General features: G+C 45.8%; 1 protein-coding gene across 5 annotated transcripts in view; it reads right to left on the reverse strand.

The window, feature by feature from the left end:
* The window catches only part of SLCO2B1 (solute carrier organic anion transporter family member 2B1), a 76,043-nt gene that overhangs the window by 20,795 nt on the left and 43,184 nt on the right, over positions 1 to 12,064 (reverse strand). For all 5 annotated transcript variants that reach the window (XM_069969474.1, XM_069969472.1, XM_069969471.1 and 2 more), the window contains exons 9-11: positions 6,247 to 6,411; positions 5,310 to 5,508; positions 1,431 to 1,590 (exon numbers count right to left, since the gene is read on the reverse strand). In XM_069969474.1, coding sequence (XP_069825575.1) covers positions 1,431 to 1,590; positions 5,310 to 5,508; positions 6,247 to 6,411 — 524 coding nt within the window. The remainder of the gene's footprint in view (positions 1 to 1,430; positions 1,591 to 5,309; positions 5,509 to 6,246; positions 6,412 to 12,064) is intronic.

Below are 12,064 nucleotides of genomic sequence, written 5' to 3' on the forward strand. Positions count from 1 at the left end.
TATACTGCTGCATTCTGTGAGTGGGGAGGAGGGAAATGCAGCTGCAGTATATGTCCCTCATTCTTTACACTGTTGCATTCTGTGAGTGAGGAGGGAGATACAGCATCAAGGAGACATTCCCTCATTCTGTACACTGCATGTTGTAAGTGGGGTGGAGGGGGGTGCAGCTGAAGTATCTCTCACTCATTCTGAACACTGCATGCTGTAAGTGGGGAGGAGGAGAATGCAGCTGCAGTATCTCTCCCTTATTTTGTACACTGTATGCTGTGAGGGGGATACAGCTACAGGGAGACACCCCCTTAGTCTGGGCACTGCATGCTGTGAGTGGGGAGGAGGGAGATTCAGCTGCAAGGAGAAATTCCCTTAGTCTGTACACTGCATGCTGTGAGTGTGTAGGAGGGAGATGCAGCTGCAGCATCTCTACCTCATTCTATACATTGCTACATTCTGTTAGTGGGAAGGAGGGAGATGCAGCTGCAAAGAGAAATTCTCTCAGTCTGTACACTACATGCTGTGAATGGAGAGGAGAGAGATGCAGCTACAGTAGTTCTTTCTGGTTATGTTTGTAAGACTATGAGCTGTAAGAGAGAAAGAGAGGCATGGCTGCAATATCTCTCCCTCTGCATGTATATACATTGCAAGATGTGAGAGGGAAGGAGGGAGATGCAAATGCAGGAAGATATGAGATGTGCCTATGAGATGCAGTATTTCTCCATCAGTAGTCTACAAACTGCATGCTGTGAGAGGGCAGGAGGGAGATGCAGCTTCAAAAATGTATTATCTTAGGGCCACATGCATCATTTCGGCGAACGGATGATTTTCGGCGGAAAGTGCCGATTTGCGTATTTTTTTATACGCAAATGGCCGATCTGCGAATAAAATATTTGCAAATCGGCACTTTCCGCCGAGTACGCCAGGGGGGCGGAAAGGGGGCGTGTAGTGGGCGGAACAGAGGGCGCGGACTCAGCTGGCGTAGGTTTTCGGCGGTGCGCACGGGATTTATGTAGAGGCAGTCCGCCTCTACATAAATCCCCGTAGCGCCGGAGCTGCGGGGTCATTTATAAGTCCGGCGTAAAAAACGCCGGACTTAATAAATGCCCCCTTAGTGTCTGTGATACTACAAGCTGTGAGAGTGGAGGAGGGAGATGGAGCTGCACGGGGGTATTTCCTCAGTACGCCTGTGATACAACAAGCTGTGAGAGAAGGAAGGATATGTAGCTGCACAGAGTTATTATCTCAGTGTCTTTGAGACTAAATGCTTTGAGGTGAGGAGGGGAAAGTGTCTATGAGGCTACAGGCTGTGAGAGTGGAGGAGGGAGATGCAGAAGGGGGGAGTCACCTACCTGACATCAGATGATGACTATCCTGCCCCCTCAGCAGGTGTCGGACCCTGGTAGGGTTTAGTAGTAATGGCAGTGTCCAGTACTCACCAGCAGTTTACCTTCCTTGTCATCGAAGTTGAGGTCCTCACATCCGGCGTAGCAGGGGGAGATGTACTCAACGCCGTCTGCGCCACAGATTGGGTTGAACGCTGATGTGGAGCAGCGACATTTACTGCTGCATTCTGTCACATTGTGCCAAAATCCAGCACTAAAAAAGAACACACATATCCGCAATGATCAGGCAGGGCCCTGTAAAGGCTTCTCCTGGCAGGGAAGCGGTGGACAAGTCTACATATCGTAGGGCTGGGCGATATTGACCTAAATCATTATCGCGGTTAATCGTACATGTAGCCGCGGTAACGATAACTGAACGATAATTATGACACGCCCCTTAGGTAAGCCACACCCTTCTGCAAGCCACACCCACTTAACCGTGCCAACCTGGGGATATTTTGTTTTAATAGAGTAAAAAAAAAGTAACTCACTGAGCAGCAACACAAGGATGAGCCATTTAGTCTATTGTCATTATTTGTTATTATAATTAGGGGGTCTCAGAGAACCTGGACATGTATATACAGGTATACAGCAACAATAGGACATGTATATACGGGTATACAGCAATGTACAAAGTACAGGACGTGTATATACAGGTATAGCGCTATGTACTACATAGCTGTATACCTGTGTATGCATGTCCTGTAGTGCGTACATAGCTGTATACCAGTATATACACATCCTGTAGTGTGTATAGCTGTATACCCGTATATACACGTCCTGTAGTGTGTATAGCTGTATACCCGTATATACACGTCCTGTAGTGGCAGTATTATATATGTATGTCCACAATACAAGACGTGTATACACAGGTATACAGCTATGCAGGTTCTACATTAAAAACACATGCACACTCAGTTAAGCTGAGCATTCATGTGTCTAATGGTGCGTTTACACAGGCAAATTTAACTGACAGATCTTTGAAGCCAAAGCCAGGAACAGACTATAAACAAGGATCAGGTCATAAAGCAAAGCCTGAGATTTCTCCTCTTTTTAAATCCATTCCTGGCTTTGGCTTCCAAAATCTGTCAGATAAATCTCTGTGTAAATACACCCTTAGAGGATCACAAAAGACAGCTGGGGGTGGAGCAGGGGCATAGCTAGGATTCATGACACCCCATAGCAAAAAAAAAAAAAAAAAATACATGGGGCCCCATGAATTTTGTATGAGCCCCCCAACCTCTGGCAGCACATCAAATAGAAGAGGGGGCAGCTGAAGCAGGGGCAAGGGGGACTGCAATTAGAACTGGGGCAGGGCGGCAGCAGCTGGGGGTGAACTGGGCAGAAGGGGGGACAGAAGCTGGGGGTGATCTGGGCAGAAGGGGGGACAGAAGCTGGGGGTGATCTGGGCAGAAGGGGGGACAGAAGCTGGGGGTGATCTGGGCAGAAGGGGGGACAGAAGCTGGGGGTGATCTGGGCAGAAGGGGGGACAGAAGCTGGGGGTGATCTGGGCAGAAGGGGGGACAGAAGCTGGGGGTGATCTGGGCAGAAGGGGGGACAGAAGCTGGGGGAGATCTGGGCAGAAGGGGGGACAGAAGCTGGGGGTGATCTGGGCAGAAGGGGGGACAGAAGCTGGGGGTGATCTGGGCAGAAGGGGGGACAGAAGCTGGGGGTGATCTGGGCAGAAGGGGGGACAGAAGCTGGGGGTGATCTGGGCAGAAAGGGGGGGGCAGAAGCTGGGGGTGATCTAGGCAGAAGGGGGGGCAGAAGATGGTGGTGATCTGGGCAGAAGGGGGGCAGAGGCTGGGGGAGATCTAGGCAGTAGGGGGGGCAGAAGCTGGGGGAGATCTGGGCAGAAGGAGGGGGCAGAGGCTGGGGGAGATCTAGGCAGAAGGGGGGGGGGCAGAAGCTGGGGGAGATCTATGCAGAAGGGGGGGTGATCTAGGCAGAAGGGGGGGTGATCTAGGCAGAAGGGGGGGGGTAGAAGCTGGGGGAGATCTAGGCAGAAGGGGGGGGCAGAAGCTGGGGGTGATCTAGGCAGAAGGGGGGGGCAGAAGCTGGGGTGATCTGGGCAGAAGGGGGGGGGGCAGAAGCTGGGGGTGATATAAACTGCATCTTCTCCCTTGTCACTAGGGAGAAGATACAGCACTGGCACACACTTGGCCCTTACGGCTGCCACCTCCTCTCACCCCCCCCCCTCCCCCCTCCCGAACAGTCGCTGACCTGCTCCTCATACCCGACACACATGCGGCATTTCTGACAGTCGCCGACCCGTTCTTCATAACCAGCACTGAGTTCACACGCAGCCCTCCTGGCCGCACGCACCCGCAGGTTCCCGGTCTCTGGAGAAGGAGGTTGCAGGGATCGGGGGATCGTGTGATGGATGGCGTCGCTGCGCTGGGGCTGTATAGCGGGATGTGGAGGCGCAGTGCAGACCCCCGATCCCGCTATACAGCTTCACCACCCACAGCGACGCCATCCATCACACGATCCCGCGGTCCCTGCAACCTCCTTCTCCAGAGACCGGGAACCTGCGGGTGCGTGCGGCCAGGAGGGCCGCGTGTGAACTCAGTGCTGGTTATGAAGAGCGGGTCGGCTCTTGCGGAGTGAGTGGCGGGGGCGGCCGGGAATGCCGCGTGTCTGCCAGGTATGAGGAGCGGGTCAGCCACTGTTCGGGGTGAGAGGAGATGGGGGGCGATGGGCTGCTGCCAAATGTCAGACTGCTGCAGGGCAGGGGATGGGAGGTCACCTGCCTCAATAGTAAATGTGCGCCCTGGCTGGAATCCCAGGCAGGTTGGGGGCGGGGACACTGGGGAGCTGAGGGGGCGGAGGAGAAATACCGCAAATACCGCCCTGGCAAAGTTGAGGTCGGTTTACCGACGCCAGGGACGGTATCGGTATTTTCACGGTATACCGCCCAGCCCTAACATATCGCCACTGATCCTGATCCTGAAACATAGAAGCTGCAGAATTCTGAATGCAGCTCTGGATGGGACTGGAATATTGAAGATATCAACTGCAAAGATGACCCGAGACATGTGGATCACCCGTGGATGTGTGATAACCATTAACCATGGGGGACCCTTAAACCACTTGGTACCTCACATTGTGTGGTGGTGGTGGAGGGGGGTAACCAGGGAAGGACTATATGGCCGGCAACCTGTTGTCTGACTCCCTAAAGGCCACAGTTGACCTCAGTATCTCGGAGGTTTCATGTTCAGGATCAGGGATAAGGCAAGGTATTTGTAGCAGCCGTGCTCATAGAGGATAACATTGAGTCTGCCTCCTGCTGCCACTAGAGGGAGCTCAGGAGCTTACTGTATACTGGCTCATTATTCAACCCAAAAAAGAATGTTTATGGTATTAACCCATCCCCAACCGAGTTCAGGATCTGATCCTGCAGTGTACTAGCTACTACTGGAGATGGCAGGGTTCACACTGCGTTTTTGCAATCCGTTTTTATTTTTACCCCATATACTTTATCCAAAAAACGGATGAAAAAAACTGAAGGATTTGTGAGCATCCATTTTGATCCGTATTTCCATTGACTTCCATTATAGTAAAAAAAAAAAGAAAAGGATCAAAAAGTCAGAAAGTGGATCAAAACGCATCTGTTTTTTGAGTGTTTTTTATGAGTGTATTTTTGTGTAAGCAAAGAAAAACAAAAAACAATGCGTTTTGATTTGTTTTTTAAATAATGGACGTCAATGGAAAAACGGATCAAAGCGGATGCTCGTTTTTTCTTTTCTTTTTTGATAATATAATAAATAATACCATAAACATTCTTAATTCTGTTGAATAATAAGCCAGTATACAGTAAGCTCCTGAGCTCCCTCTAGTGGCAGCAGGAGGCAGACTCAATGTTATCCTCTATGAGCACGGCTACCCCACATTATCAATGGCGCAGTGTGATCTCTGTGAGTCCTCACTTACCTCAGGTGGGGGTCAGCCTGGGGACTTGCAAACTGTTGCGTTGAGCATCCTAAGAAGAGGAGAGGAAGAGCGAGCACAACGCAGCTCAGCATCCCGACCACGCACACAGCGCCGCACTGCAGCAGCGATAAGCGGAACCTCTTCATGATGAAGCCCCCTAAGACTATGCCGGCCATCGCTCCGGGGATGTTTATGGTTCCTGAGGAAAGGAGAAGATCACATGATGATTGGTGGGTGCACATTATGGAGGGTGGGATCCCCTCCTGGTGTCTTCCTATCCTCAGCTCTTCATTAGGTTATTGGATTGTCATCCATGTTGGATCTTCTCTTTGAGGACATCCTGGCTTCTTAAAGGGGTAGTTCACACAAAATACATTATCTTTCAAATCAACTGGTGCCAGAGATTTGTAATTTACCTCTATTAAAAAAAAATCTGCACTTTCCCAGTACTTATCAGTTGCTGTATGTCCTGCAGGAAGTGGTGTATTCTTTCCAGTCTGACACAGTGCTCTCTGCTGCCACCTCTGTCCATGTCAGGAACTGTTTTCTATGGGGATTTGCTGCTGCTTTGGACAGTTCCTGACATGGACAGAGGTGGCAGCAGAGAGCACTGTGTCAGACTGGAAAGAATCCACCACTTCCTGCAGGGCATACAGCAGCTGATAAGTACTGGAAGACTAGATTTTTTTATAGAAGTGAATTACAAATCTCTGGCACTTTCTGGCACCATTTGATTTGAAAGACCTTTTATGAAGGGTGAACTACCCCTTTAGGGTTCATTCACACGTACAGGATCTGCAGCAGATTTACTTTAAATCATCAAATCTGCTGCAGATCCTGTACGTGTGAATGCACCCTTAAAGAGTTTTTTTTCCCCATAAAACACCTTTATTGAACCCTATGGGCAACAAGAAGAGAGTCAAGGGGGGTCACCTACCGATCATCAGATTAGCGAAGGACGCCGTGATGGAAAACTGTCTCTCTAGAAATTTGGCCATGAAGGTCGCCAGCCCACACACCATGGCCGACAGATTGGCCTGAGCCAAAACCACCAGAATATAGATTGGATTTTTCAGCGTCCGCAGTAAAACTCTGGGAAATACTAAAAAAAAAAAAAAAAATACATTAATAACATAAATCTTACATTGTATGAGGTCCTTACCATGTCACCTAGTGCCCTATACTAGTTCTGCACAGTTCCCATTATGAATTGTCATATTGTACTACCACAGACCACCACTAGGGGAGCTGTTTACATTGAAATCATAGTGAGGCTAGCAGTAATGTGGCCCCATCAATTAATCAGTACTGGGTTTATATTGCCCTCCTGGTCAGTTTTGCCATATTGTGCTACCATAGGCCACCACTAGGGGAGCTGTTTAAGTCTCTGAGCCCTGTTAAACAGGTTATTATCGAGGATTAGAAAAAAAAAACACAGCTACTTTATTGCAAAAACAGCACCACCCCTGTCCTCAGATTGAGTGTGGTATTACAATTCAGCTCCATTCACCTAAATAGAACTAAACTGCAAAACTTCACACCCAAAAAGAAGACAGGGGTATTGCTGTTTCTGGAAGAAAGTGGCCATGATTGTCAAACAAATATCTATCTATCTATCTATCTATCTATCTATCTATCTATCTATTTACAGTATCTATGCATCTACATAGATAGATTACAAAGAGAGAGATAGATGAAACAACAATGTTTTATTTTCCCTACAATGCTCAGGAGGCTGTCACAATTCTGTTATTTCCCTTCTCCTTGGCCAAACGCTCACTAATTGGTGTGGTGGGCGGGGTTACAGATGAGGTGTTACAGCTTGCCAGGCACCAGAAGAGGCAGATCATGTGACTTTGGTCTTAGAAGGGAGGTGGAGATTAGAGGTTTGGAGACCAGGAGGTGGATCATGTGGACTAGGAAGTGAGGATTTTCTGCAGCTCCAGGATGTACAGCAGACAAACAGACCAATTCATGTAATAGCCTAAATTATGGGTAGGAATTCAACAGGGTTAAATTTACCCCTTTAAGTCTAGTTCCCACCATAAAGGAGTCAGGGGGCTCCATAACACTGCTAAACCCAATGGTGCCGGCCAAGATTTTCATGCCAAGGGCCACTCCTATACCTATAGCTCTGCTCATCCTGAGCCTCCTGGTTCATGAAGGGAATGCAATGAGTATAGTCAGTACCGGCACACACAGACAGGTAGATGCGGCAGAATTACTGTATAATAATACACATTCAGCTGCCGCTGGGGACCTGATAACTATCTACATCATAAGTCCCTCATTATATCTGACAGGTACTTGAAGTTTTCCGCTAAACGAATGTATATTCATCATCCCTCACTTTATCCCTCCGATTCCCTACAAGCCATATGCAGCGGAGACGCAGATCTGGGGAACGTGTGAAGACTCCCAGGTCTCCGCCACCGAGATCTTAACACCTGAGTCTCGGAGGAGCGGCAGCAGAGATGGCATTTTCTGTATTTAGAAGAACGTTCCGTCGAGGCACCAGACTGGGGATGAACCTATAAAAGTGTGCTGCATCCTGGGGGAGTCACATGACTAACACCAGACACTTCTGAAGTGTCAAGATCAAAAAAACACTTCATATGTGATAGGGAAGAGAAAAAAAAACTACAAGGACGCCTGACATCTGCACCGGAGAATTCAGCTCCCCAGACGTGAGCGCCACCGCCGAAACCGCCGGGTAAAAATATAACAAGACTGAGTATATAGAGAAAATAAAAATTTATCGAGAATATAGAGGGAATAACAAAAATATACTGAGTATATAGAGGGAATAACAAAAATATACTGAGTATATAGAGGAAATAACAAAAATATACGGAGTATATAGAGGGAATAACAAAAATATACTGAGTATATAGAGGGAATAACAAAAATATAGTGAGTATATAGAGGGAATAACAAAAATATAGTGAGTATATAGAGGGAATAACAAAAATATAGTGAGTATATGGAGGGAATAACAAAAATATACTGAGTATATAGAGGGAATAACAAAAATATAGTGAGTATATAGAGGGAATAACAAAAATATACTGCGTATATAGAGGAAATAACAAAAATATACTGAGTATATAGAGAAAATAACAAAAATATAGTGAGTATATGGAGGAAATAACAAAAATATACCGAGTATATAGAGGAAATAACAAAAATATACCGAGTATATAGAGGGAATAACAAAAATATACTGAGTATATCGAGGGAATAACAAAAATATACTGAGTATATAGAGGGAATAACAAAAATATACTGAGTATATAGAGGAAATAACAAAAATATACTGAGTATATAGAGGGAATAACAAAAATATACTGAGTATATAGAGGGAATAACAAAAATATACTGAGTATATAGAGGGAATAACAAAAATATACTGAGTATATAGAGAAAATAAAAATTTATCGAGAATATAGAGGGAATAACAAAAATATACTGAGTATATAGAGGAAATAACAGAAATATACTGAGTATATAGAGGGAATAACAAAAATATAGTGAGTATATAGAGGGAATAACAAAAATATAGTGACTATATAGAGGAAATAACAAAAATATACTGAGTATATAGAGGGAATAAAAATATACTGAGTATATAGAGGGAATAACAAAAATATACTGAGTATATAGAGGGAATAACAAAAATATAGTGAGTATATGGAGGAAATAAAAAATATACTGAGTATATAGAGGGAATAACAAAAATATACTGACTATATAGAGGAAATAACAAAAATATACTGAGTATATAGAGGGAGTAAAAATATACTGAGTATATAGAGGGAATAACAAAAATATACTGAGTATATAGAGGGAATAACAAAAATATAGTGAGTATATGGAGGAAATAAAAATATACTGAGTATATAGAGGAAATAAAAATATACTGAGTATATAGAGGAAATAAAAATATACTGAGTATATAGAGGGAATAACAAAAATATACTGAGTATATAGAGGGAATAACAAAAATATACTGAGTATATAGAGGGAATAACAAAAATATAGTGACTATATAGAGGGAATAAAAATATACCGAGTATATAGAGGGAATAAAAATATACTGAGTATATAGAGGAAATAACAAAAATATACTGAGTATATAGAGGGAATAAAAATATACTGAGTATATAGAGGGAATACCAAAAATATAATGACTATATAGAGGAAATAACAAAAATATACTGAGTATATAAAGGAAATACCAAAAATACAGAAAAGTGTTGTATTCTCTCCAGTTTGAAACAGCGCTCTCTGCTGCCACCTCTGTCCATGTCAGGAACTTTCCAGAGCAGCAAATCCCCATAGAAAATCTCTGTCCATGAACAGTTCCTGACATGGACAGAGGTGGCAGCAGAGAGCACTGTGTCAGACTGGAGAGAATACACCACTTCCTGCAGGACACATATGGCAGGTGCAGCATGGGGCCTGTTGGTCGGGGTAGTTCTGGCGTTGTTGGGGCTGCTAGATGGGTGTAGGCTCACTTAGGCACTTCTCACGGTAGCCTGGAGTGGCATTGGTACTTACCCCTGGTCAGACAGGCACTGCGCACGCAGGTTTGGATAACCCAAGTGTAACCTGGTATGTAGGTGCAGAAGGATAGACAAAGTCCAGTAGCTTAACCAGAATAACGTTCGTTTACTAAGGTACTTTTTCAGTGCAAATACAAAACAAGGTTTAGTAACTGCAGGTGCAGGTGAGAGGTAGAAGAAGCTGGAGCAACAAAAGTGAGAGTAGTGGAGCATCTTGAGGGCCCTGTTTAATTTAGCCCTGTACTCTGCCTGGATAATGTAGTTGAGAAGAGAAGAAGAAGAAAAACTTGTACTCACGTACCGCCTAATGCCCTATAGTGTTGGGTTACCTGTCCTATAAGGGAAGTACGAAGCCCCTGGTCCCTGCGCTGGGTGAAGCAGACTTCCCAAAAGCAGAAGAGCTGCAGCTTTGTTCTACTGGGGTCAGTGGCTAACTGGATATGGGTCACTGCCCTGTACTCTGTGGCTAGTATCTCTGGTGAGGACAAGGTGATCCTCAGAGGACGTCCTTCCTCCTAGGAGCTTAGCACTGCATGTTAGCTGACATTACTTGCATAGGAAATAAAGGTTTTTTTTGGTCCCTGACAGAATGCACTCAGACTATATCCCACTGTGAGCACCTGGAACGAGTTACTTTGCCCAGGTGCAATAGAAAGCTACACATACAGCAGCTGATAAGTACAGTAAATTGCAAATCTATTATTAAATGCTTAAAATCACTTGAACAAAAAGAAAAAGCGGAGAAAAGAGTGGAAGATGAAGGAGGTTGCTGGAGAGCGGAGAGGGGCGTCCCCAGCTAATAACTATGGCGGACACATCCCTGATGGATGTTGTAGCTGAGTGTCACAGGAGAGTGATCACCGCAGGAGCGGCCCTCATTGTAAAGGTCAGGATTACAGACGACATACAATTAGATTGCTTCTGAGTTTTACAAAAAAGTTGGGAACCAAAGTTTTTGTGATTAGGACAAAGGATAAGTGGAGGGAGAAGAGGGAGAGACACATCGGCCCCTGGAGTCCAAAAGCCTTGTGCACACCCTACTGGACAGAGGTGGAACTGCAGGAGTGGCGGGTAAAGCACAGGCCAGGAGGAACAAGGAGACAGGTGGACACCGCCACCATGGACAGACTACACAGGGACCATGTTAGAGGAGGATCCAGGACCGGACGATACAGAAAGCCAACCCACCTGTGTCACACATCACTTACACCCACTACACTGCTGGGCTGGGTGCTCAGTGCACTGTACAGGAGCAGGGACTCCCCTCACCTCTGACAGGTGTCCCTGCTCCTGTATATACTCTGTGTGACAGGGCATTAGAGAAACTTTACAACTAGCATGGAAATTTCTGAATCCCATTAATCTAATTATAGTATATTGGGGTTTTTTGTTTACGTAAATTTTTAACCTTTAACTTAATGTAAAATCAGTAATAATTTACGGAACCCTCTGCAGGATCACTGAGGTGTGCCGAGCCTGAGGGTCACATGATGAGGATGATGATGATGATTATTATTGTTATGTGTCGTTTCCTCCTGGTTTCCTCTTAGATTGGCTGAGAGATGGTTAATGTGATAACCTTGGTGGAGACGACCTCCGCTATACAGCAGGGAGGGGGAGGGGCTGCTGTCTGATTATTACACAGGAAATGAAGCAAACTATGAATTTATATACAAATAGAGTAAATGTATCAGTGATATGTATCAGGAAGGAGGAAGCGACCACTGACACCCCGACCTAGGGGAAGAGAGGTCTGGCCCGCTTCCTCTGCCAGATGGGACTGGCCATTAATAATTCACATAGTTATATTAGGCCAGCTGTATGATGGAGCCAGCGGCCGGTGTCGGCCGTGCCGTTATATATTTACCCAATAAATGACAGGGTGCAGGACAGGAGGAGGAGGAGACCAGGAGTGAGAGAGGCAGAGAGGAGTAACAGAAGAGAAGATGGAGCGGCCCAGGGAAGGAATAATGTGAGGAAGAGGAGGGAAAAAGCAGAGAAGGAAAAGAGGAAGGGAAGAAAAGTAAAGGAGAAGAGGAAAGAGAGGGATGGAAAAGAAGGGAGAAGAGGAAGAGAGGAGCAGGAGAAGCAGAATAAGGAAGGGAAATGGAAGGGAGGAGGAAATGGACAGTGTAAGAAATGGAGAAGAGGCAAGTAAAGGGAGGAGGATGGGAAAAGGGAAGAAGGGAC

Source organism: Dendropsophus ebraccatus, chromosome 5, assembly GCF_027789765.1.
Source record: "Dendropsophus ebraccatus isolate aDenEbr1 chromosome 5, aDenEbr1.pat, whole genome shotgun sequence".
Classification (NCBI taxonomy): Eukaryota; Metazoa; Chordata; class Amphibia; order Anura; family Hylidae; genus Dendropsophus; species Dendropsophus ebraccatus.